The sequence below is a fragment of the Nipponia nippon genome, unplaced genomic scaffold (genome assembly GCF_047370975.1).
Source record: "Nipponia nippon isolate SJK-2023a ecotype South Korea unplaced genomic scaffold, ASM4737097v1 scaffold_9, whole genome shotgun sequence".
Lineage (NCBI taxonomy): Eukaryota > Metazoa > Chordata > Aves > Pelecaniformes > Threskiornithidae > Nipponia > Nipponia nippon.
Window position 1 is genome coordinate 46,101,610 of NW_028262413.1, and position 25,851 is coordinate 46,127,460.

At 47.2% G+C, this 25,851-nt stretch overlaps 2 protein-coding genes across 16 annotated transcripts in view; one reads left to right on the forward strand and one right to left on the reverse strand.

Annotated features, from left to right (window-relative positions):
- Positions 1 to 51: 51 nt before the first annotated feature.
- SLC51B (SLC51 subunit beta) lies at positions 52 to 8,193 on the reverse strand. 2 transcript variants are annotated; one of them, XM_087745286.1, is made up of 6 exons: positions 4,976 to 5,169; positions 4,387 to 4,488; positions 2,855 to 3,229; positions 2,408 to 2,551; positions 1,469 to 1,559; positions 52 to 651 (listed from the first exon to the last, which is right to left on the reverse strand). In XM_087745286.1, the coding sequence occupies exons 2-6, from the start codon at positions 4,424 to 4,426 to the stop codon at positions 447 to 449; spliced, it is 855 nt and encodes a 284-aa protein (XP_087601412.1). In that variant the 5' UTR covers positions 4,427 to 4,488; positions 4,976 to 5,169; the 3' UTR covers positions 52 to 446. The 2 variants fall into 2 exon arrangements, with proteins under 2 accessions (XP_087601412.1, XP_087601410.1); XM_087745284.1 differs by lacking the exon at positions 4,976 to 5,169 and adding an exon at positions 8,073 to 8,193 and having other exon boundaries at positions 54 to 651.
- Positions 8,194 to 12,236: 4,043 nt separating this feature from the next.
- MTFMT (mitochondrial methionyl-tRNA formyltransferase) overlaps positions 12,237 to 25,851 on the forward strand; it is a 34,693-nt gene continuing 21,078 nt past the window's right edge. For 2 of the 14 annotated variants that reach the window (XR_015701656.1, XR_015701658.1), the window contains exons 1-10: positions 12,237 to 12,778; positions 13,359 to 13,571; positions 13,998 to 14,120; positions 14,943 to 15,045; positions 15,628 to 15,703; positions 16,286 to 16,377; positions 16,938 to 17,019; positions 18,211 to 18,293; positions 18,611 to 19,047; positions 21,530 to 21,601. Coding sequence is in view for 1 of the 14 variants with exons in the window: in XM_087745277.1 (XP_087601403.1) it covers positions 12,237 to 12,778; positions 13,359 to 13,571; positions 13,998 to 14,120; positions 14,943 to 15,045; positions 15,628 to 15,703; positions 16,286 to 16,377; positions 16,938 to 17,019; positions 18,211 to 18,293; positions 18,611 to 18,811 (1,515 nt within the window). In the remaining 13 variants the exon portion in view is untranslated. Of the gene's footprint in view, positions 12,779 to 13,358; positions 13,572 to 13,997; positions 14,121 to 14,942; positions 15,046 to 15,627; positions 15,704 to 16,285; positions 16,378 to 16,611; positions 17,020 to 18,210; positions 18,294 to 18,610; positions 19,084 to 20,752; positions 20,903 to 20,965; positions 21,510 to 21,529; positions 21,784 to 22,431; positions 22,915 to 23,332; positions 25,847 to 25,851 lie in introns of those variants that run through there. The other 12 variants (XR_015701661.1, XR_015701654.1, XR_015701659.1 and 9 more) reach the window with 12 other exon arrangements.

The window sequence follows — 25,851 nt, forward strand, 5'->3', positions numbered from 1 at the left end:
TTTTAATAAAGATGATTTCTGAAAAGAACAAAAGCGCCTCTGCTTCAGCGTGGCTGCTTTCCCGAGGGGCCGTGGCAGCGCGTTCCCTGGCTGACCCCAGGAAAAGCCTCCCACCTCCCGCCCCTGCCCCGGCTCGGCTCCCACCCGTTCGCGGCGGAGGCAGGCGGCATCTGAGGGAGGGGGCGAAGCTGGCGCGGGAGCGAGGGCTGGATGGGGGCAGGCGAGCGCAGTGGGCAAAGACCAGCCAGCCGGGAGCTGAAACGGGGGAGGCACGGGTTTGCCTCCAGTCCAGAGCCGCTTCTGCTGGTGCAGCTCTGCTGCTTTCCTTTTTTACTCTCTTTTGTTTCCTCAGGCTAAACTGCATTTTTAAACTTCCATCACTGTGAATTGAGCCGTTCTGATACATTCCTAAATGGTTTGACTTCAGCTGCCGTTACGTGGCATCCTCAGATCTCTGTGTACAGAGACGTGACGGTCCCGTCCTTCCACTGGACCATCACGTCTCCTGGTCTCTGATCCTGGAGCACCGGCTCCTGCTTTTGCAGCTCAGCGGGGCTGTATTCCTGCACAGGCATCAGGCTTTGCTTGACTTCCAGCTCAGCCTGCTGAGTGGTTTCCACTGCTTCTCTATACGCATCGATCTTCCTTCTCCTGCAGGGAAGGCATAAAAAAGAAATGCGGATTGAAGCAGCGAGCCCAGCCTGCATCTGGGGGCAGGCATGTACCCCCAGCGACGGTTCCACCCATCGCTTTGCACCTTGGCCCGGGGAACACATCAGCTGCTTACGGGCAAACCCCACCAGCTGCACTGTGTCACTTAAGTGGTCTGAAGTGTTTGAGTACACACGGCCACGGGGTTTACGCTTGGAGAACACGCAGCGCACCACATCGCCCAAAGCAACACCCAGCAAGCCGTCGGTAAAATGACAGCATGGCAGATTTGTAACATTAGCTCTTTTTCTCTCATTTTAAGACAAAAGCTCTGACCCAGATGTAAGTTTTCTTGCTGTAGAAGACAGCGAGTTGCTCCTCAGCTGCAGGGTGGTTGTGCAGCAGTATGGCTCAGGGAAACATTGTGGAATGCAGATGGGGAAAGGCTGGGGAGTCCTGCTGCGGAGCCCCTACATGCCCTGTACTTACGGGAGAGCACCTCACACCACATGTTTAACAGCCCTGTTGGGCTGGGCAGAGCTGTCGCAGACGCTTTACCGATGAGGATCCAGGGCCCAGAGAAGTGAAGTGGCTCGCTCCAAGTGACACATGAGGAGAGCAGGGAGTCAGGCAAGGTTTTACAATGAAGCACGGTTCAAAGGGAGTTTGTCTTTGCTCTTCTCCCCATCGCTCAGGGCTTGTTCCTGCCCTGCGTCTCAGCATGCTGCCCTGCCCTGCCAAACCCACGTCTCTCTGCCTGGGGGGGGTCTCAGCGCACCACCACACACCAAAAGACGCCCAAATTTTCCTGACTCACCTGTTTCGCACAATGTTAATGGCCAGAAGGAAAAGACCCAAAATCATGGCCATGAAGGAAAGTGCAAGGACAGAGTAATTCCACGTTGATGCTGCGGGAAAGCACGGAGAGGCAGCGTTAGCGTGCACAGAGCAGTGTGGCCCACAGAGCCCGGCCAAGCGTTTCCTGAGGATGCCCAAGCTCAGAGTGCCATGGCTTGGCTGCAGGATGAGGGCTGAGGTGCTGGTGTCCAGCTCAGCACCCAGAGCAGAGCACCCAGGTCCCGTTTTTGGGGATAACCTCAGGAAACTCTCCCTCCCCGGGCAGGAGACTTACACAACTGCTTTCTGCCCCCCGCCTCGGGCTCTGTATCTCTCACGCTGACCACATCTGCCTCGCATGGCTTTGCAGCCTCGCCTGAGAGCTGTGAGCGGCTCTGACAGAGGGTGGGAGCAAGGCCGAGAGCTGGAGCATCCCACCATGAGCACTGCTAGAAGGGCTCCTCCACTCCGCAGCCTTTCTCGCCGCTGCCACGCTCAGGCAGGTAGATTTTGCCTTCGAACACTGGCTGGGGTGTGCAGCACAGATGGCAGCGGATGCTCGGTCCTTGATTTTTGTGGCTTTGAAATTGATCCTCGGGGCACTGACCTGCTCATATCGATCTGCTCCCTCCACCCTGCCAAAATCAACGGTCATCCCAGACCTTTGCTCTCTTGGCAGGCTACGCCTAGAAAGGGGCTGAACCCCTCTCTGGGAGGAGACAATACCTCAGTAAAGCCTCATGCCTGTCTTCACCCATGGCCTGCTGCTTCTGGAGGTCAGACTGAGGGTTTATATACCTGGAGTAAATCACCTCCTCGGGTAATTCCCTCGGCCATCTCCATTAGGCATGAGGGTTAACAGCCAAGGACTGCGTATCTCTATTTCAACACGCAACCCAGGAACGTCAATGGGACTTACAGTCTTCGCTGCGGAAGAACCAGAGCAGCTGTTCCAGCTCTTCTTGATCTATGCCCAGCGCAAGGGTGGCGTTGCCTGCTGTGTGGTCATACACACGTGTGCTGGCAAGGGCTGCAGGGAAGTACCTCTCTTGCTCTGCCTCGGCTGTGGAGGAAAAGAGCAGAAAGACGCAATGATCGCTCACGGCAATACTTCGGGCCAGAAATGGCCTTCCCCTTGGCTCCCAGGGTTGCCCAGCACGTCCCTCCAAGCAGGCAGAATGCAGCCGTGAAGGCACAGCCCTATCTCGTATACCAAGAAGTAGAGAGCATTTCTGGCTCACGCTGCAGATCCCATTATGGTGGGACACCCAGGGTTGGAAAGACCCCAGGACACTGACTGTGCCCTTCCACACGCCCCAGCAGCGTGTGCGCGTGGCCCACTGGTCCCCGGCTGCGTGGCACTTACCTGCTTTCTCCTCGCACACGCTCCTGTCTGCAAAATCTTGCCATTGGGCCTTCACGCCTCTCACGTTATTGAGAGCGACTCCTTTCCTGTTTGCCACCAGGTAGCCCTGGCTCCTGCCCAGAGGGGAGAGCAGAGAATTCGAGCAGTTCCAGCTCGTGTAGCCCACGCTGCCGCAGAGACTAGTCTGCACTCTGTCGGCCCCTGCCACAGAGAGGCAGCTCTGCGTGCCGTGATTCATCAAAGAATCACCTTGCCAAGACCAGTCCTGGAAATCTGACTCTGGATTACAGTCCTCCAGCAGTAAATTCCCATTCATCGGGCTGGCTTGTAAACACAGCTTGACTTTAGCATTTTTCATCAGAAAAGCTTCAGTGTCTGCAAAGAAACCAGCATATGAGTGTTGCCACCCCCTAAGCACAGGACATACACGCACACAGAGTGTATAGGGCAGATGGGAATGACACCCAATTCTGGAATTGGGAAATCAGCATAAGGTAAAAGGCATTCAAGAGGCAAACTGCCTCCAGTCCAGCTTCTCTCTGCCAGGGCTGCTGGGCTCATAGCTGAGCTTTTCTTAACCCATGCTTCTCAGCAAATGTGGCTCAAGCACGTCCTTTCAGATGGGTCCTGGGAAGCCCAGCGAGACTTGCCCTTGCGACTGGTGCTGAGCTCTGTTTGCAGCTCTATCTGTAGCTGTTCCCCAGAGAAGAGATGATGGTCAGCTCCTCTCCTAGACTTGAGCTCTGCTGGGCCAGCCCACGGCGCCGCGCAGCCTGGCCCATGCTTAGCATCTTCCTGCTGATTCTAGGAGGTGGGAGGCTGCTCTCTTGGTTTGTCCTAAGAGGCAGAGGAGGCTCAGACCTTTTGATGAGCCTCATGGCTGGCTTCTGCTTTGCCTCTGGGGACAGACGGTCTGATGCCCTGCTCCAGCTGGATGAACTCAGAACTGCCTCCGCTGACTCTGCTTCTGGGGAACCGAGGGGGGAAGGGTTTGGGGCTCAAGTCTTTCCAGTTCTGCTGTCTAACCTTAAAGTGCCAGTTGGAACATCCCTCTGTGCAGTGGAGGTGCAGATAGTCCCAACAGACATTGATACTGGGTTTAAAAAAATCAAATCTCCATAAGTCAGGTGTCTTCCTAGGTGTCAAAGAGATTGCAACAGTGCTGTGAGCACAGGCTTAGGGTGCAACTTTCTCCATGGTTGAGCCAGGCTGCTGCTGGTGTATACTGAGCAAAATGGGCCCATGGAGAGGAAGAAACCGTACTTCCAGAAAGCAAAGGTCTTTAATGTATGCCTTTGCCATACTACTATCTGTCTGTGTTTGCCCTCAGCCAGCGAGGCATTCATAAGGTCATGCAACAATGCTGGAAACTCTTGCATGTGTTCATCCAGCTCCCGCGAACCTGCCCTGCAGACAATGTCTTGTTGCAACCCCTGCTGAGCCTGGTGTGGGTGAGAGCCTTTGAAGAGACACAGCCTCAGCATGTGTGACCTACTTCACCCACACTATTATCCTCTAAGCCAAGACTCTACCTTGCAGCAGGAAAAATGGGATTATCCAGAAGAACTTCATATTTGTGTGCGCAGCTGGGACGGATCACGCCTTCACCAGTGTTTTCTTCAGCATGCAGATGCCTGGGAAAGAGAGAGAGCCGAGAGGTGAGGGATAACCTCGCAGTGTCCTCTGCTAGGTCCCACTGTGCAGTTCCACTGGTTTCACCAGTGGGAGCCCTGACGTTATATGCGTCTGCAGTAGATAAAAGGAGACAAAAGCATGAGTAGAAGTGATGATCTTTTAAACAACTCTGTGCTCGTGCCAATTCCCCTCCCTGCTCCTGATGTACACCTGATGTACCCCTGCAGCTGTGGCATCTGTTTTCTTCTGTGAACGTGAGTCTGAGCTGTCAGGACGGGTGCAGACATCCTGGGAGCCACTGAGGTGATAGCGGAGTGGGTCAGGCACAGGGTCTGCCGCCTGGGGTGGACCCCTTGCCTAGGTGACCCCGTGCAGATGCAAGCTTGGCTGCTGAGCGCCAGCCCCTCCCCAACCAACCTCGCTGCTTCCCTCCTTGCTCCCCTGCCACAATCCTTAGAGAATACGGACATTGTGGACAGTGACTACCTGCTGCCAAGCCATGGATGGCAGAATAAGGGTGTGGAGATGAGGAAGCGGAGGGTTCAGCTCCAAGAGAAGGAGAAGCTGGCTTGCCATTTGAGGCAAAGGTATCTCCCAGCCCTCAGGGAAGCAGAAAGCTCCTCCTTGACCTTTAGTCCCTCATTTGTCAGTGGCATCAATCCAGCTTTTATGACTGCTTGTCCAACTCGGTTCTTCAGCCTCCTTTGGAGGGACCTGACCTGAGCAGAGGGTTCCCTCTGCCCGCTGTGAGTTACTCTGAGATGGTTAGGTGGCTCTCCCCGGCCCACTGCTCCACCACTGCTCACTCACAGCCTCATCTGAACCGTCGCCCACTCGCAGGTGAAGGACACCACAACACACGTGTCCCTCAGACATGCTGGCCCCACGGGCCATTAATTATTATATGAAGACTTAGACTTTTACAACTGTCTGATACTCTCAACTTTTACCTGTCTTTGTAGTGTGGCCTGGCACTTTCTGAAACTGTTCCCTGGAAATCGCTTACGAGCACTTTCCACCGTGCCAGGCGTGTCAACAACGCTGCTGCTGACTCCTCAGGGAAGCATTTGTCCTATCGGTTATAGACCTAATGATTGCTACTATTTTCCTCCCTTTCTCAATGTCTTCACAATTCAAAGTTCACATTTTATAGCCAACCAGGCATGCAGGCTTGCTCCCTGCTGCCAGAAAACCACTTGTTAGTAATTCTTTGAGGATGGGACTCTGAAATAGGTGGTCCGCTTTGACTCTGTATTTCAGAAAACGTGGGTAAAGCTGCTCCCTGCAGTTAGGTATTCCAGTTACCTTACTGTCCAGGTAAGCTTGAGCTTATTCACGTGCATCAGTCCTCAGAAAGGAGGAAATGAAGTCTCAGTGCCAAAAAATTCAAGTTACAAGTCTGCTACACCCTAATGAGAAGTGCCACTTGAACGTGTTAAATCTTGCTGTGCAAGGCTTCTGTCTAATCATTTGCTTGAACAAGAATATTTTACGTGCATGTTGCTGATTTTCTCCTAAGGTGTTTCATAACTTGTCGGCCACCTCCTGGCATCTGCACTAAAGCGGGGATGCTAGAAAGCTGCTAGAAGTACTTCACTACTTCATAAAGTAGTGGCTGCCAAATCTTCCCCAGGCATGGGAGGCCAGAACTTCTCAGGTACAATACGGTAGCAGAATGGATATTTAGTGTGTGTTAAGATGAAATTTAGGTAAATGACTTTAAGGGAACCCCCCGTTATTTTAAATATCTTCTACATCTACATCAAACTGACCAAACTAGCTTTGGAAGTTTCGTTCATCAAAGCTACAAAACAAAGTGTTCTCAGGCCAGCGTATCTACCCCAGCGGAGAGCCTGAGCAGGATCCAGAACGCTTCCTGCACCACCAGTTTCCCCAGTAAGGAAACAGTGAGTCCCACAATTGGGCTGGTGGTCTGGATCTTCCAGCCTGAAAGAGAGATTTTTAAAGTAATCTCCTCCAGCTTCCCCCACACAGCTGCTCTGCCCCACTGCCCACCTCCTGGCGTGGGTGAGCCCTGCTCCACCAAACAAGCTGAGGGAGCGTGGGTGATGTCTTCACTGTTGCTCCCTTGCCCACACATGTCAGCAGTCACTCTGGCTGCTGTTGGATGGGGACGAGCCCTTAGATCCAGGCCTTGGACAACTCTGAGCTGTGGACTTTGGTCTCCTAGCCCTCTGAAGACACCCAAGATCCTTCTGAGGTTGCTTCCCAGCTTGGGTACAACACGGGGAACTCAAATGAGAGAAAGCTCATGCATTTTAAGCTTGTATGGAAAGAAGAAAGAGGCCAGCACCTCTCAAGGAAACATTTTACCTGTCTTATTTTGTGTTCATATTTACACCTGAACAATTTTGTAATTTTTTTCTTTTTGCAAATGAGATTTTCACATCAAACCCTGCAAAATTTATATGCTGTGTATACTTCAGGAACAGAGAGTCACTCGCCAATGCTGTCCCAAATCCTCTTGTTCAAAATGAGGATCTGTGGACTTTGGTGGCACCCTATGAAATCTAAAGAAAATACAGAAAAATGGCAAGTGACCGAGTTTTGCTCTACATATTGATCCCAGCACTTAAATGGTAAAATCCTTCCCCATGATGGAAGCCTTTGGAGACCCACCACACACACAAGGCAGAGCTGAGGGATCGGTGTCCTAAAGGTTGGCATAACCTGGCGAGGAGCCTGTCCCATGCGGGAACACGCAGGTCTCCAGCTGCCTGTGGACTGCTTCCAGCCAGGGCACAGCATGCGGTGCTGTGAAACCACCATGTGCTTTGTATGTTGGTTTTTATCAGGCCTAATACTCGAGGCTGCTTACCAAGCCAGATGTTGCCCTCACTCTGGAAATGAGAAGTCTTGAGGTACTTCTTATATTGATATAAGTAAAGATGGGGAAAGAAGGTCTTCTGAAAAGACCATCAAGTACAGCTTCTGTTAAGATGATAATGTCCCTCTGGACACTCTACTTACTACACAATATGGGGCAACACACTTATAATGTCCCAGTCTTTGTAAAATAGTCTCCTCTTGTCATTCAGACTCTTTCTGGTGGTTATCTTATCTTAACTGATTGTGTTAAAATGCGTCAGTTATTCCAAATATATTACAAAAGTCGGATGCCCTATCTTTGGGATTCATACAGGATATACAATGGCACGCCACAGAGATACAAACGGATGGGTTGGTTTATAAAGGTACATTAAGAACCGAGTTCAATTAAAGAACACAAGAAAAACGTTTAATATTTAAAATACTAAAGCAAGAATGCAGTCTGTACTATTTTTTAACCTTTGTAAAGTCAAAAGTTAAAGAGCAAATCTGAGTTATATTAAATATTTTCCTTTGACTGCTTTCCAGGCTGTTTATATGTAGGAGTTATCCCAGCCTGCTTCTCACTTGCCGTTCAGTCTCTCCTTAAACAAGTCATACAGCCGTTGCTTAAAATTTCAAAGAATCTGAGCTTTCTAACTGAAATAAATAAATAAGCCTTTCTTTACAGATAGCTATAAATTAACCCGCCAGCTAGTGCACCAGGAATGTCCGTTAATCTCCGCTAACTCACCAGAAACACGCAGTTCCCAGCAGAGAGGAAGCTACATTTCTTCTTTAAGCCCTGCCATCTGAAGACGTCTCCTCCGAGCACCCGTCAGAGCCTTACTACGACGACAAAGTTGCCTTTCCTCCTACTCTCGGTATGCTATGAGCTGTGATTCATTCTGCTCCTGAGTCATGTGTGAAGGCCAGTCCAACAGGTGAGGTTCGCTCCAGCCCCTAAAAAAATACACACCTCTTTAGTGGGTCCATTTACAGCATGGGGTGAACGACCTTTTCCCAAAGAATGAACCATAGGAACTTCCAGTTTATTTGCTCAAGCTATTGGCATAATCAGTATTAAAAGAGCACGCCAAGTAGAATGACACTCAGTAATAAGTTACCCTGGGGTTAAAATAAATGATAACGTTCGCTCTGCCTGGCTCGGTCCTCATTGCAGAAAGGAAGCATGTCCTGATAAAGCAGATATTAGCCCTTTTTTCCAGTGAATGGTCATTCTAAGGCTCTCAGAGCATCTGGCAAGAGCACCCGTCAGAGATTTTGCTGTCCCTGTTTCACCGGCACTGGCAACAGAGTTGGCTAAGTCAACAGGCTACTAAGAGGCTTTGCAGTGTCACATGGCTGATGCGCTGCCTTTTTGTGCCAGCCGCATTTGGAAAGGAGGATTCCTCCTCCCTGAACTATCTGATCCATGGATGGAGCTGCATATTGCAAAGCAAGCTAGATACCTCTCAGGGATGGGTTTGGAGCACACAACTAGCTCTGGTTAGCTTAAGCTTAATTGGAGACGGGCACAGTCTCCTTATGTTCGTCCTGTTCTCAGTGTTTTCCAGCTTGAAATACAGTGTCTTTGGCATTGAAGCCGTGTTCCAGTGTGATTAATCCTTTGAATCCCACCTCACATCCGACGCAGAGCCTCCTCCGGCTGCCCCTGTGAAATGTCACCAGCAGACACGCATACTCCCCAAACAGAGATGTTTTACTGTTCAGTGTCAGCCTGGCAGCGATCGCATGGGAGCTCTCACTCAGAAACGAATCCTCTGGGAAACAAGAGCTCCTCTCTGCTGGGGAAGACAGGTCGAGCCGGGACATGCTGTAAATTGTGCCGTCTTTCCTCCTCATTTCGAGTCGGATCATTTAAAAAGTGCCATCACAGTAGGGAACGCTTTTGTACAGTGTCCTTGTGACCTTTCCATCGCCAGGGAAGGGGTACAGTGACAGGCCAACAAGCGGTCGCACAGGCTACACAACCAAATCCTCTGGCTCGCTGCCTTTGAGAAAGGTGCAAAGAAACCGCTTGCCCCCCATAGTGCAGGCTCTGAGTAGAGGGATGGGGACGCTAGCCATGGCGAAGAGGTGACTGTAACAGGAGGAGGAAGACTGCAAAGCCCCAGAAGGTCCCTTTTCATCCCAGTTTCCTACACGGCTTGATTTATGTATCTGTATTTTAATTAAAAAAAACCATTTTCTCCAACTGCTGTGTGGAAGCTGGGTGTGACAGTAGAACCCACATTTGCCAAACCGGAAGCCTCTGAAACCAGGTGGAGAAACCTGATCAGAGGAGCCAGAGTGCCTGCACCCCGTGGGAAGTCACGGGCACCTCTGCAGCTCTGCAGTGGCCGTCTGGGTCCCGTCCCGCCTTTGGGCTGTTTGCAGAAGAGGTGTCTGACAGCTCCTCCCATATGGGAGACCCCCAAAGCCCTACTGCCGCCCGTGCAAGCCCAATGTCCCACAGCCAGCGGTGAAGTGACGGGCTACCTCCGCTCGCCTCCCCGGGGTGGAGTGGCGTGGGTCGGGGACAAGCACCAGCACAGCAGTTCCTATTTCACCCCCCAAAAATAGTGTCAAAATGCAGGTAGGTGGCCGAGATGCCTTTAGGACTCAGCGTGATGGAAATAAAACCAGTTTCCCACTGGTTAGAGCTAGCCCTTGTGCCCAGGAATCCTCTCCTTCCCCAGAGGACCGCGAACACGGTCAGGAGCAATGTCTTCAGCAATGGCTGTGAGTGTTTTATTTCATATTTCCCTTGACAACACTGGCACTCTTTAACGGGAGATATCTTTTTACTTCTTGGAGACACTTTCAGTGTCTTTGGCTAGGAAGCAAAGTGGAGATAGGACGTTGATTTGTGTTCTGCTTCCTTCTCGGATTTGTCTTCACTACTCTTAGGAAGAACTTGTCTGACCTTGGCGTTTTAATTTTGCTTATCTTTTTTGATCCCTTCTGTGTCTTTGACCCGAAATGCCTGGTTACAGAATAACTAAACATTCAGGGTTGGTTTTTTTTTTTCTTTTTCATGTACAAATCAGAGTCCAAATGCAGCAGGAAAGCAAGACTTGTGAGGGTTGTTTGTTTTTTATTTATTTTTTTTTTGTGAAACAATCAGATTGTTGCTTTCAGTCTGCTGGAAAAATTTACATCGAAAAAAATCTTCAGTTAAAATTCATGTACACTGTGTCCAAGGCATAATACTAAATAATAGCTGTAATCTGAACCGTACAGTCATATCAGAGCTGAGGATGAATTACTTGGGAGCAAGTAATTGCACTCGATAAACTCACTGCAGATGAAACATGAATTACTTCATGCGCAAGTCTGGCAAAATCTCAGCACGGACTTTCAGTATTTCCAGGAGCCTTAACTACTGCCAGAACTGAGAATCCGTCTCCAGGGTCTAAGTCCCCTGATGAGCAGCAGGTGAAGCTCTGCGCACAGTGCCGGTGTGCCGCTGACACGTTCAATGCCTCCCGTGCCGGGATCCGATACCTGGAGATTAAGCAGCAGCTGGATGCCGGCTTCAAATTCCCAGCTTTCGGGCGGCATTTGGGCCATCCAGACAGGCATGGGATGTCCCTGGCCTTTCTGAAGTGCTGGTGATAAATCCAGGGTTTCACCCAAGACCTCAGAGAGCTGGTATTCGCCGGCACGACACAGAACGCCTCCTTCCAGCCTGCCTTCCAGCAACCGCGCTGTCTGCTTCTGTGGAAACCATGAGTATTTTTCAGCATCTGAGATACTATGTGGTCAAATTTTTTCAGCATCTAAGCGGTCAAATTACACGCTGGGTGGAACACTGCTTCCTCTCTTTTGGGGTCTGATATCTGTTAAGTGCCTGCAATCGCTTCGTTATTGTACAACGACTAATTGTTGCCTGTTTACCAGCTCCGTACTATCCGTGACAAGACAGACTGCTCCCCTGCGCTTCCCCCCACGTCCGCTTTCCAAGATGAACTACGCTGGTTGCTTTAACCTCCTCTCAAGCAGAAGCCGTTCCTTCAGCCCTGCTACCCTCTTGTTTATCTTTTTAATTTTTACCGTACCACGGATGCGCCCTGAGATGCGATGGCTGGGATCGAAGAGCGCCCTGCATGCGACTAAATAGGATTTTCCTGGGGCTCCCCAAGCAATAACGTTTTCTGGAGCAACTGATTTTTATGCACTGATTCTCAGCTAGGTAATTACCTCGGTATTTAGTAGCGTATTCTCCTCTTCTCAGGGTGCAGGAATGTAAGTTAGGATGGCCTGACTCATTCTTTTTTTACCTATAACAGCACTTTTTCATTAGGTTTCCTTTGTCTGAGAGAAGAAAGCCCTAACAACAGGCAAAACAGACATAAAAAGGGAATAAATATGCACAGCACCGCTTAGCGTGGCACAAAATGTCACTTTCCTTAGCGATCCTTCCCGTGTGTATCCGTCTGATATAAATCCTCACCCAATTTCCCAGTAATTTACATGTTTTCACTGGCATATAGGAAGTGTTTTCCGATTCTCACGTTCTCTGTTTCTAGTGTCGAAGACGGTAGGATAGACTGTGGTTTACAGGCGTAGGGGACTTGTGTGTGTAATTTACATTAAATGACACGCTACACAAATAAACCATTTTCCCAGGAGGGAAAAGAATGTTCTTAGTAGAAAGATAAAATATTTTCATTCTTATGTTATGGGAAATGATAGTTCTTTAATTGGTTATTCTGACCCCAGAGTTTACAAGAAAACATTCTTTAATCACTGTTAAAACAAAGCTGTCCACAGCGGCAGATGCAGAAATGAGCTTTTCAAACGCCGCATCGGAGCCAGCAGCAGATCAGCGGCTGCGGTGTCGACATCCCTTTCCGCCCCAACGTTTTTCCACGTTATCTTCACGCCGGGGCAGAGCGGCCAATTTACGGCCATGAGGGCCAGGGTCAGGGGTCCACCGCCACGGGAGACGCTCGCTCGGGCAGCACCGACGCGGTGGAGAGACAGAAGCCAGGGCTGGAGGCCGCGCTTGGGGTGCGCAGCCGAGACCGGAGCTGAGGCCTGGCTGCGCTCCCCGAGACCGCTCGCCTTTCCCTCGGCGCGGTGCTACCCCCTCGGGGCCAGGGAGCGCCACCCGCGGGGTACCACGCTGCCCCGAAGCCCAGCTCGGAGCGCTGCTCGGGGCCAACCCTGCCCGTGCCTCCGCACCGCCCTGCACCAAGATGGCGCCGCCGCCTCAGCCCGAGGGGCGGCACCGCGACGTCCCTCGCCCCGCCCACGAGGCGGGATCTTGCTTGCGTCATCTCCCAGCGCCGGAAGGGCCGCGATGCGGGGCCGGCTGCTGCGCGCCTGGCGCCGGGGGGTGCCGGCGGCGCGCGGGGCGGCGGGGCGGGCGGGGGCGCCGCCATGGCGGGTGCTCTTCTTCGGCACCGACCGCTTCGCCGTCACCTCCCTGCGAGCCCTGGAGGCAGCCAGGTACCGCCCGCCGGCGGGGGAGCTGGGGGGACACGGGCCGAGGGGGCTGGGGCGGTGAGGGAGGGCCGGGACTGAGGGGCCGAGGACTGAGGGGGAATGGCAGGGGCTTTGGAGAGAGGGGCTGGGGACGGTGAGGGAGGGCTGGGCACCGAGGGGTGGGAGATGGTGATGGGGTTCAGGGGCCGTTGGGGGATGAGTTGGGGTCGGAGGAGGGCAGCGGTTGGTAGGGAAGCGGGGGGGAAAGGGACCTTAGGTGCGACAGGGACCATGGTGTTACGAGTAGGCTGATGAAGGGGAATCACGGGGGGGTCAGGATTTGGAAAGGGGGCAGGAGCGTGGGGCTGAGTAAGGGGGGGTCTGGGATTGAAAGGAGGAAGACGGGGGTGGGGAGGGGGTTGGGGGTGGCAGGGTTGGGAGGCTGGGGTCAGTGGAGGGAGGCTGGGGATCAAACAGGGGATAGGAGTCGGAGGGGCGGGTGCTGTGGGAGGGCACAGGGGCACGGCGAGGGGTGGAGGTGACCCGGCCTTTGCCTCTCCCTTGCTGTGCCTGCATGAGGCCTTCAGTGCCTTGTCCACCCCAGGGAGCCCAGCGAGGACTCGCTCGTGTCCAGGCTGGAGGTGGTGACCCTGCCCTCCCGCCTGCCTGGGGACCTGCCTGTGAGGAGCTGCGCCCGGGAGCTCCAGCTGCCTCTTCATGAGTGGCCACAGACGGGACCTGCGGGGCAGTTTGATGTGGGTGTGGTGGCATCATTCGGACGTCTCCTGAGCGAGGACCTTATTCTGCAGTTCCCATAGTGAGTGAGTTGACAGGACATCTATTGCTGCTTCATTAGCAAAGCTAGATTCTGTTTCTGAGTCAGCACCTGTGATGTAGCAGGTGAGGTCAACTTCTTCCCTGGGTTCATCTGCTTAGCCTGAGCCCTGCTGTCATTGTGAGGTTCAGTGCTGTTCTCTAACACGTTGAAGTAGATCTGTGCAAATGTTCAGCATAATGTGTTCACCTTTATTCCTCTCATCTCCCTTTCTGTGCTCACTGAGAAACTGAAGGTTATATAATGTGAATTTTCCTTTAAATGTGTATTTAAGCCAGTAACACTTCAGAACGTCTGAAGAGTTACTTCTTAAAGTACTTTCAGTGTAATAAGTGTTGCATGCCCATTCACATGTGGGTTCAGCTTCAGGTACTGTTCCTATTCTAACTTTAAAATACTTCAATTCAGTGGCGTGCTGAATGTCCATCCCAGCTGTCTCCCACGATGGCGTGGTCCTGCACCAATAGTCCACACAGTGCTTCATGGTGATAAAGTGACTGGGGTGACAATTATGGAAATAAGACCAAAAAGGTATGTTAGATGTGCTTCCCAAAACAACTCGCTGCTTCTGTTGCCTCTCAGGACTGTAAATCATCACCACTTAAGTCATCATTTAAATCATGCTGTGTAATCACTAATTTTTTTAAATGTGTGTATTTAATATTAAAATTTGAAACGCTTAGAAACTTTCATCTGACCCTGTGAGACTTGCCACAAATACAGTATTTTAGTGAGCGTGTAATTTGCGCTCTAGACTCTAGGCCTGTTCTCTAATTCTTAGCATTATTACAGGGAGCAGACAGAGAACAAACACTCACACAGCTAGATGGATAGGCTTGGTATGACGCGACAGAAAAGAGCTGTTTTTCAGACTTCAGAGTCGCCTGTAACCTCCTGTAAGTGAAACAGACATTGCCTGTCTAGGGATGAGAGAGATTCTATGTTTTAGTTTCAGCACAAACTCTGGCTTAAAAGGCTTGTGGAAACATATTATCGTAGTTGTCTTTTCTTTCTTAGATGCTTGTCTGATAGTAGATCTCAGGAAAGGGCGAAACAAATTTCTTCCGAATACTTCAGATTGTTTATTCTGAGATCTTGTGTTTCTGAACTGTAAATTGTGCATTCGTAACAATCCCAGCTTGCCGAGATGAATCTTACTTGCTAAGATATATCTGATATTCTTTTCCCCATATTGTCTTGTGAACCAAACATTATTTGATAATGTGTGAAAAGTGAAGTTTTAGGGGAAATAAAGGGTAATTCGTAAATGATTTAATGTATTGAATGTAGACTTTTGAACTACTGATTGAGTTTTAGTTTCTCCAGTAAGCTTGTATGTTTTCTGCTTTGTAGGTTTGATGTAGGTCCAATTATTAAGCAAGAAGAGTTTGCTGTTCCTCCCCGCTGTACTGCAAAGGAGCTGGAAGTGATATTATCAAAGATGGGTGCAAACATGGTAAAGTCATGCAAGCTAGCGTCACTTCTAATTAGTGCCTCGCTTTTAACATGTGTAAACAGAGTTCTTTTTAATCTTGTTGTGAGTTGACTGCAAGTGTTAAGAGGAGAGTGATCTGAAACTTAGAGTTTGTGAGCACTTTGCCTCGCTGAGAGGAAAGCTGAGCGGTCTGTGATAAGCTGCCAGTGTTGGTCCTGTGCGTTGCCGTTCTGTTTCTATTCAGTGAAGAACTCAAGTGCTTTGTATGGAAACAGTGCAGTTGCTTCTGTCTGTTGAAGTGAATATCTGCTTTTTTGTCTTAATAATCAGCTTTTGTCCTGTTTGAGGATTAATATCAGAGAGGAGATCATCCATAAAAGAATACTTCAGTGGTTTTAATTGTAATTCAGTGGAAAGGATGCCTTTAGTGTGTTTGTATGATACAAGTCTTCTGCATATAGTGACCCAATTTTCTAAAAGCTCACAAGAAACTTTCACTGATAAATTAAACACTGTATTTATATGTCTTGGATTTACTGTTACTGTTAATAAATATACTCTACTTACCTTTGTTAATATTATGTACAAAATTTAATTTTGCAGCTGATATCAGTTTTGAAAAACTTGCCTGAAAGCTTAAAAAATAAAAAAGAGCAACCACAAGAAGGAGTAACATTTGGTAGGTACACGTATTTAATGCACCTTGTTTGTTTTTTCTTTTATCAGTTGGAAAACTAATTTTCTTCCTACTGCGCTGAGTTATGGTTTTTTTTTTTAGATACCTTTATCAGTATGTCTCTTCACTGCCTTCTCTGGCTTAAAAAAGTCAGAGAGAGGGCGAAAAAATGCTTCAGAATTCTTCAGACTTACTACATTAACACTTTTTTCCAGTTGCTGGTACACTATCAAAATCACTAGCAAGGTCCCAAAATCAGTGTCAGTTTGTTATTCTTCATGGTTGTAACACTAACAAAAATGTTACAGCTGTGCTTGTAAATGTGTGTTCTCAGTTTTCAGTGCAATGGGTAAATAAGGGGACAGCTGAGAATAAACTATAAATAAGCCAATTTGAGGTTTCTACAAAATCTTTTCTCCAGTTGTTGTCTAAGGTACATATGGTTAGACTGTAAACCTGCTGTTGGTCAGGATAAAATCTGTTTTAAAATAGTTTAAGATAAAATAGTGCAGCTATTTGTTTGCAAAAAGATGCAAAACAAGATACGAAGTCCTTTAATTTCTTTTTTTTTCTTTCTCCCCCCAGCTCCTAAAATATCTATAGCTAAGAGTTGTATAAAATGGGAAGAGCAAACAGCTGCACAAATAATTCAACTGCATCGTGCAATAGGAAGTATGGTAAAACAGTGGATTTTTTTTTAACCCTTTTCTGTCCTGTAGCATGTCAAGTTTGGTGTAGATACTTTAATGGCTAAACCTCAAATTTAGTTATTTTAGCCTCTAAACCCCAGCATATGTTTTAAAATCCCCGTGTAGTTTACTGTTAGAGATGGAGTTGGAGTGGAGGAGAATTTTCTTGAATTTGATCCCAAGTGTTGAAATCGGCTCAATAGTTTTATTTTGTTTCCTTAGCTCTGAAATTTCCACCGATGCGTTTGAGAGGGTTTCAGAACGCTAAGAACACTATATTGACATCTTTGCGTGACAGTGAACAGCACCACTGAACAGCTACTGTCGCTAGTTGCTTAACTCATTACTGCACATGCTAATGGTTTGCTTGTCAATGAGATGAAGAACAAGGAAAACTGGATATAGTAAAGAAAGTCTCTTATCTGGACAGATACCTAAATTTTTGCCCTAATGTTATTGTCACAGGTACCTTGCATAAGAAAAAAGCCTAGAGAGTTGCCTGGAAATTGTGAAAATATTCTTGATGTGTTATCTGCTTCTGTTTGCAGTTTCCTTTACAGACGCTCTGGAAGGGTAGCACGGTTAAACTTCTGGATTTTGTGGAAGTGGATAATATCCCTGGTTTTGCTGGTATTTACTTTTAAATTAATCTGTTAAGTTAAATTTTCCTGTCTTTTCAAACATTGACTTGAAGATAGTACTAAACAATAGCTTTAAGTACTGCTTTCTGAAACTCCAGGAGAACTAAGTCAGTGTCATGGTTTAACCCCAGCTAGCAACTAAGCACCATGCAGCCGCTCGCTCACTCCCCCCACCCCAGTGGGGCGGGGGAGAGAATTGGAAGGGTGAAAGTCAGAAAAACTCGTGGTTTGAGATAAGAACAGTTTAATAATTGAAGTAAAATGAAATAGAATAGTAGTAATAGTAATAATAATATAATAATGCCATACTAATATACAAAGCAAGTGATACACTATACAATTGCTTACCATGCGCTGACCGATGCCCAGCAGGTTCCTGAGCAGCGATCGCTGCCCCCTGGCCAGCTCCCCCCAGTTTCTATACTGGGCATGATGCCATACGGTATGGAATAGCCCTTTGGCCAGTCTGGGTCAGCTGTCCTGGCTGTGCCCCCCTCCCAGCTTCTTGTGCACCGGGCAGAGCATGCTTGACTGGTGTAAGCCCTACTTAGCAACAACTAAGACATCAATGTGTTATCAACGTTATTCTCATACTAAATCTAAACCACAGCACTATACCAGCTACTAGGAAGAAAAATGAACTCTATCTCAGCTGAAACCAGGACAGTCAGTCTCATATATACGCAGGGTGCAATAAGTTTCCGTGCCCAAAGATGAGTAAAAGATGGCCTTTAAGGGCATTCCTGCTTTGTGATGATGTTGAGTGAACAGCAGGTATGTGAATCGTGAGATCGGAGTATTTTAATCCTCTAATTAGTTAGGAGATCCTTTTCTAATGCCATTGTCTGGGGACCTCTCATGAGGAAAGCTGGCCCTGCGTACTATCGCTTAAACCGTTTCCTATACCAGCCTGTGAGTGAGAGCCTTGTGGGTACGGTGGTGTCCCAGAGCACACGGGGCTTCGTGGCTGCTTGTGGAGGAGATGGAGAGCAGTGCCAGAGAGTGACTGTTCTGATTCTATCTTGCTGATTTGGGTATAATAAAACACAGAGTACAATACAATATTTTTGTGTAAAATAGAGACTCAAGCTGATTATCATGCTTCAAAGAGACTTAAGTGTTTCAAACTTTTTTGGACTTGGTGGCATAAAAATGCAAGACAATCTCGCTTTGCTTTTAGATCAAATATTGAATGACTGTGGAGCTGTTCCTGGTTCACTACTATACCATAAAGTGTCCCAAACACTGATAGCTCGTTGCAAGGTAGGTTTTTCCCATTTGTTTTATATTCACGACCTTAAAAATGAGGTTTTTAGTATTTGTGTGTTACGTAACTTTTGTCTTAATTATCCGTCCTCCTCCACTGGAGTAGTTTAGATTAGCTTCAGTCTTTTTATTTGATACCTTGAAAAACTTTTAATTTCCACTAACAGGCTTTTGACTTGCAAGCAAGAGTTTGATTTGTAATGTAAACATGATGAAATGAAATAAAATGTGTTCTGTAAGCCAACCTAGTGACAGCTAAAGATCATAATTATAAAACACGGAAGAAGCTTACTGCCAATTTTTTTTATTTTTAGGAAGGCTGGGTTGGAATTAAAACAGTTGTATTAAAGAAGAAGCTTACAGCAGTTGACTTCTACAACGGATATATGCACTCTTGGTTCCAGCAGAACTCAAGAACAGTTCATCAGGAATGCAGATTTCAGACACTCAAACTTAGCACGACAAAAAAGACTCAGAAAGAGAGGGAAAAATTGGCACAGGATGTCAAACAATAGATGTATTTTAAAATGTGGAAAAAGATGCCTGTAAGTTCATAGGAATATAAAATATTTCAATGCCCACCTCAACATTCAACTTGGTTAAGGGCTTTCCTCCCAAAGTGTTTGATCTCACTGTCATCTTCACGTTTTCATCGTGGATTCCTGATGATACTCATTTCTCTTTCCCCACCAAGGAAGAGAATCTCTGTGAATGCTGAAGATAGTGAATAAATTCCTGTTTCCACTGTTGGGTAATAAATTTATTTTTGTACAATGTTTTCAATTTATTTTTGAGGACTTTTGGTATAATTTTCTTCAAGCACAAGTTGTGCACAGTTACTTTAATGTGGAAATGTTAAAAAACCGTGCTTCTCTGTAATTCACGTAGGGTTTCACAAAAGTGAGATTCTAAGGACAGAAGCCTGTTTCATTTCCAAATAATTTCTGTCAAATATCTTCTCATCTTTGATAGAATGTCTAGCAAAAGAGTATCCGGGCAGTGTTTTTCTTACAGCTTTGCAATGCTTATCCGTGGAATATTTTCTAGGGAAATTAATGGATGGGATTTGCCTAGGTTATCGGCTCTACCTCAGAGTTTAATGCTCACTGAGACTCTTAGGTGGTCTAGTTTGATTTTCTTGCAGACCCTTAAACTGCCTTTGTATCCCCACACTGAGATGAATACCTTAAGCCTTAGCTGGGAGCTTCTGCAGGATCTTTTCCTGTCTGTGATAGTTTTCTTATAGAGTCAACTAGTCTTAACACAAAAACATCCCTTACTTCTGACTGGAATTTGATGCAGCATCTTGCTAGAATACCGTACCTGGAGCTGTGTGCAGTTGGTCATCTGCCTTTTTTGGGGTGGTTTGCTAGGTGGGGTTTCCTGAGCAGTCGGATGTTCTGGGTGATCAACTTTTTTTGTCTTCTGTTCTTGGTTATGTATATATTTTCTCTTACTAACAATAATGTTACTTGACAAGCAACTTTGGTGCTTGATGAATATACTGCATAATTTCAAGCTTTGTGTTGATGTTGCAGAATTCCTACACATTGCACTACCAGATATTTCAATTATAACTGGATAAAGAACTAGCTAATGCGCTTTATCAATATTACATATTGTTGACCCCTGTAATTATAATATCCTGTAGTACTACAAGTTGAAGCCACATCAGAGCTCAGGTGGATCTGCGTTTAAATCGTTTCTATTCTTAATCCCTCTGAACAACTTCGCAATTGACTCTAAGGAGGGGGGAAATTTGTCATGTGAAATGTTACAGTCGTTCTTCGTTCATGGAAAGTTAAATGACATTTTATCTTCTCCCCCCGCCCCCCAATCCAACAATCCTTGCCAACTGCTGAATTACATGTGTCGTCCTGCGTATTCTCATTGCATAGTCTTAGTCTACTGGAACTTCCACTGTGCTGAAATTTAGTTTCAATAAGTCTCAGATTTAGAAAGGGAATAAATGGAATTTATGTTATTTAAATATAATACAATATATAAAATTATATATAATATAAAATTTATAAATAGAATATATAATTCATTTTATTTAAATATAATATTTAAATTATATATTTTATTCTAATCTGAGATCTCATCCAGTCCTCGCAGGACCATCATGTTTATTTGGGCCTGTTGACTTTGAAAATGCTGTAAATAGTAGGTACTACTTAATGGCATCCATGAATGCCAGCGGACTGTTTTTAGGCACCTGCATGTGATGTGAGCACATAATTTTGTTTCCTTTTAAATTCAGAAAAGAAAAATTTACTGCATGTATTTGCTTTTCAGTACAAGTGACTTGTTTTAATCTCATAAACTTGTCACTCGCCTTGTTCAGTAGATATTTTTCTTTGATATCTTTAGCTTTTCTGATCAATTGCTTACCCTTCCTATTTAGTCATATTGATTATCATCTCTTCCTTCTCCTTTTTGTTGTTGTATCCTAGTGTATATCCTACTGAGTTAATATTTGTGTGACATCCATGCAGGAAGTTCATGTTCTGCTGCCGTACTTTGATGAGAGAAGTTTTTACCTGATGAGGAGTTGTTAATCTAATCCAGGCTTTTCCTCAACCTGCCTTTGGTTAATGGCATGGGTAAGAAGGGGCATTTCATGTGAAGGACCCCAAACTGATAACTGTCTTACTTTCTTGTCTTAGAAGTAACGTAGCACTGTGAGAGTAACACAAAACAAAGACCGGCCGGATCTCAGGAGCTGCTCTCGTGTTACTTGCTCAATTAATTCTTGATTTTTCTGAATACTACTGAAGTAAAAGCAGAGCCACTGGAGCTATTCAGACTCGGGGAGGCACTGTTCTGTTAGCTTCACATTTACAGCATTACCACGGAAATTTTGGAAGCCTCAAAAGGAAAAAAAAATTGCAGGAGTTGTGTAGGGCTGGTGTTACAGTGGCTCCGTTTTGCTCATGCTCATCCTCTTCCACGTGTCCTGTTGGCTCTTCAGACTTCTCATGGTTTTTCAAGCACCCAGGTCTCGAACGTAAAGCTCAAGTCCGGCGTTGAATTCATGAGACGTATCAAAGTGACAGGAGCCTGACGTGCTTGAGTCTGACTCACTGAATGAGGGAAAGCAAAAAATCTAGAAAAATGTGTTGTATAACATGGATTAAAATGTCTCTGAAGAAGTGTCTGTTGAAGCAGATGCTGCAGGATTTTTCTTTCGTTGCCGTTGGTCCAACAATTAATCTGCCTCTGTCTGACAGGTTTTCCAGAACACGATTCGCCAGGAAATCCAAGCCTGTGAATCAGAGTCAAAAGCTGGAAACAACAGCAAGGTGGGAGTCGGGCTCCTGTGGAGAATTCCTCTCGGTTTTGACCGCAGACTCAAGGGCGCAATTTGTGCTGTAGAAATTATAAACCCAGCAAGTTTGTTCCTAAGCAAATGATATATTTTAGTGCTTTGCTCCCTCCTACCTACTACTTTTGCTTTCTCTCTGTTCAGATTGGTCTGTGACAGGTTGGTTATCAGCTTATGCCAATAGAAGGGATGGTGGGTGGGGGTTCTGTGGGGCTGGTGGGTGGGTTTGGGGGTTTCTGGGGTTTGTTACAGCACCGGTCTCAGTTGTGTGGCTGCTTGCCTTGTGTTTTCCCAGCGGGAGCTTCTGGGAATTGGTTATTTTTAAAGAACACTCATAGGCATCATTGGGATTCAAATATTCGATGTTTGTTGAGGATAAGAACACTTTCTCTCAAGTGTCGTCTCCGCGGACAGTGAGGTTTTTTGACATGACTCAGCTGCGTCGTAGGAGTCTGGCCTCAGGCATGGATTGTATCAGAAGTTGAATTAGCAGAGAAAGGAGCATACAAAAAAACCCCCGCACCCAAAACCCCACCACCACAATTTACAGCTAATTTTAAGCACAAACGATGAAGAATTTTTGACTTAGAGAAGTGTTTTAGTTATCTGTTAGCATGGGTGCACCCAACTTTTCTGATGTACTGGGTCCCCAGGCTCTGGAAAACGAATTGTGGTTCATTATGACCTGAGCAAAACGAACGGTGAGGTGTGACTCCCACAGAAATGATATGCTTTCAGAAGTTCAGGCGATTTAGGGTTAAAACTTTTTAGATGACCAAACTGTTAAATCAACTGCTTTGTTCTTAGGAATGACTTTTGAGGAAAATTGCTTGCAAGTTCTTTAACTCCGTTGCTTTTTGGAATCTGCTCTGGCATCACAAAGCTGACAGCAAAGAAGAACTACGTGTCTATCCTTTGCGTCCCCAGAACGACACGGAGCAAAGCGATGTCCTTGCTGGGTGGCGTTAATGCTGCTAATTGGAATATCAGCTTTCAGCCAGCAGCGGCTGCGTTAGATGGTAGCGTCGGGGAGAACCTGTAGGGCCATTTGTACATCTCTCGCTGACGGTTTTAGATGGCGCCTTGTGTGAGATCTGTCGCTGCTAGTCATCGCTGGCAGGTGGTAATTTCAGGTCTAACTAAGGCGTAACGAGTTTCCCTGCGTCCCTGGGGGAGTTTGCGGCGGTGTGTGCTTGAAACCCGGCAGATGGAGCTCGCTGCTTCTCTTTTAGGGGAAAACCAAGGTCAGCTGGGCAGAAGATCGTGGACATCTGGTACAGAACGTCTTCGGTTCGTTGCTTAATACCAAATAATATCTAAACCATATTGTAGCCAGGATACCTATACTTATAACTTAAGCTTTTGATCTGTGCAGAGTTTGCTTTAAGGCTTCTCAGTCAGAATTGCTTTCTATGCAAGAGGTTATCAAAGGTTAGACAGTTCTCTGTTGCTTAACTGTTAATGTCCTAGCTCTGAACAGGCACAACTTTACCCCAGTTGTTTTATGGAGGAAAAGAGGGTAAGATTAATTTATTTTTTTATGGTGGAAGTCTTTGGCATGCTATTTTTGACCTGGTAGAGAAGCTTTAAAGGGAATTGGTGTTCCCCAGGCAGCTGTTAGCCAAAATGTCTCTTTGGAAACTTTGCTTTCACCTAGCTCCGTAGGGATTTAACTTGGTAGGTAATGAAAATCTGATTATTTTTGCAGAACAGACAAAACAAAAATGGGGCATTCACTGATGAGGTGTGGAATAGCATGTCAGGCTTGACTCTGGAACGCAGACGTGGTGATTCAATCCCCAGTACCGCTGCCGAGGTCGAGTACAGCCACCCTAGCAATTGCAAAGCGATACTAGCAAAATAAAACAGCTGGCCTCCTCTCGGACGAGAGAGGGAAAGTAGCGGAGGTATTCATAGCCCCAGCGTCCGCTACCGCTCAGTTTAAGATCACTGAAGCCAAATTACTGGTAGAACTGCAAAACGTTTGGGCACCAGAAGGGCTCTGGTGTTGGATCGGAATGATTTCATCTTGGATTTCAAGTAAATGTTAGAGGGAGTGATATTTTTGAGGATGCTGGTGACTCGCAGTTAGATGCATCTGTTTCATGATCTGAAACCTTACTACTCCCCCTGCTTCCTAGGAAACCTCTTTTTTTCCTGTTTTCTGCTGAATAAATTACAAATAAACAAAAAGTGTAAGTGACTAATCACAGCAGTACTTGAGTCTTTTTAAAAAGTTGATTGCAAAATCCCTGAGTAATTGGAAGGTTGAGACTAGGCAAGAAATAGCTCTCCTTTTGTTTATCCTAACTGCTGACGGCCTGATAGCTTCTGGGAATCCCTTTCTTAAAAACAGGAGGAGGGATAGGTCACCAGATTTATCTGAGGGTTGGAAACTAAGCAACCTTAATGGAAGATGCTTTGCCATTAGCCGCAAACCTGCCGACGTTTAGGAGCCAGGTCTCCTGCTTCAGCCTGTTTCTCAAGGCTGGTGGTCCAAAGGCTAAGGCCGAGGGAGGAGCTGAGTCGCAGCCCTCCTGCGTTCCTCCAGCTGATGCTCTCCTTTGAGATGTGGGAGTCTGGGTTAGGCTTCAGGTTGCAGAAAGGACATTGCCGTGCACTGACCATAAACACAAGCTGGAGAAGTCAGCGCTGACGTTGAACTACAGCATAAAACTCGTGTGAGTGGGGGATGCCAGGACCTGCTGTAGCTTTTGTCCTTTCTTAATGTATTTGGCACGGTGGCTCATCAGGAATGACGAAGTGTTAACACTGAGTGGTGGTTGTTGGGCCGAGGTTGGTTTCTGTTGATAGTGCTTAAGCACCCGTGTTTGAAACCTCTCTGTCTTGCTCTGTATCCAATGTACTCTGCCAGCAGCCTCCTCCGAGAGCTCAGGGACTCAGTGAGCGCAGAGATTAGTTTGTTCCTCCAAGTTGGAGTTACGCTGCCGTGGGGGACAGTTTGGGGAAACTTGGAGAGCTTCTTGCTGTTTCAGGCTGTGGGGCTGTGACCATTTCATTCCTGTTAAACAGACATTTCTCCCCAAAAGGAGGAGCCCTGTACTCTGCCATGGTTGGCTCTGGCAAGCCCACATGCAGCACAGGGACGAGATCCCGAGCCTGCTTTCATCCATGTATCTCCTGGGTTGATCTGTAGAAGTCATTTGTGTTACTTCACCCTCAAAGTGATGAAACCGAGTTCGGGATTTGGCTGGCTGGCTGCAGAGGAGGAGGGGAGCAGAGGGAAGAGAGGTTTCTCCGCGAGTCTGCAGCGCAAGCCAAGAGCTCTGTGGGAAGGTCCGAGCTAATGCTCCCCACTGGCTGCCTTGGCCCCAGCTCACGCCAAGCCCTTGCAGCAGACTAGACACAAAAGAAAACACACAGAGTCTAAATTCATTGGTATGAAGAGGATGTGCCAGAGTATTCCACAGCTCTTCCTTTTCTGCTTCTCTTTGATAACTGTCAATTTGCGTAAAAACATGGATTATTAGGGGATTTTTTTAACCTTTTTAAGCATAATTCGGGCTGCATAGGCACTCAGTCCTGCACAGCTCTGCATTTATTGCCTGGGATTCCCCGTGTCAGACCTGAGAACCTGTTCTGAAACTTGCTAAAGGCTGTCGAAAGATTCCCCATGCCCTTAATGGGCTGTAGGTAAGACAACGTAGACCTAGGACTGGCTCCATACCCAGTGGAGGGGATGGGGTAAGGAGAGGGAAATCCATGCTTGAGCATGTGTTTGAATTCCAGTTTTCATCCAGTAGCGCTGCCCACCTTTTTGTGATCTCTTGATGGCAATTTCAGCGTTGGAAGCTTGCTGGCTTGCCTGCACCCCAAAAATTGATTGCCAATGGCGTGATTGGGTATAAACACAGGATGTCTTCTGTGCTGGTGAGGTCCTTGACTCCACGCTAGGAGTAGGGAGGTTTGATAGGGCAACTTAATAGCTCACTTGGAGATGGATCACTGTCTGTCTGACCCTTTCTGTGGCCACCTGTACCTTCAGCTAAGAGCAGCTTCTTGCCCAGCAGCATCCTGCTCCCTGCTGCTGAATGTGGGGGGAAGCCTGTCTCCTCCTGTCTCTGCACCTCCCAGCCTTGCTCTACATTGCCTGGCTTCCTATCATCCTTAAAACCCTCTTTTCCCCCCATCTTGTCCCACTCTGGGAGCCCTGCTGCTGTCTCCTTACTTTATCCCTTGCCCTGACCTGCTGCTCCGCTTCTCCCA

Coding starts and splice junctions, on each gene's coding strand:
- SLC51B (XM_087745286.1), bottom strand. CDS start 4,426: ATGAAGTTCTTCTGGATAATCCCATTTTTCCTGCTGCAAG. Junction 2,552..2,854: donor CGTGTGCGAGGAGAAAGCAG/GTAAGTGCCACG, acceptor TTTCCTCCACAG/CCGAGGCAGAGCAAGAGAGG. Junction 652..1,468: donor ATTAACATTGTGCGAAACAG/GTGAGTCAGGAA, acceptor CCTTCCCTGCAG/GAGAAGGAAGATCGATGCGT.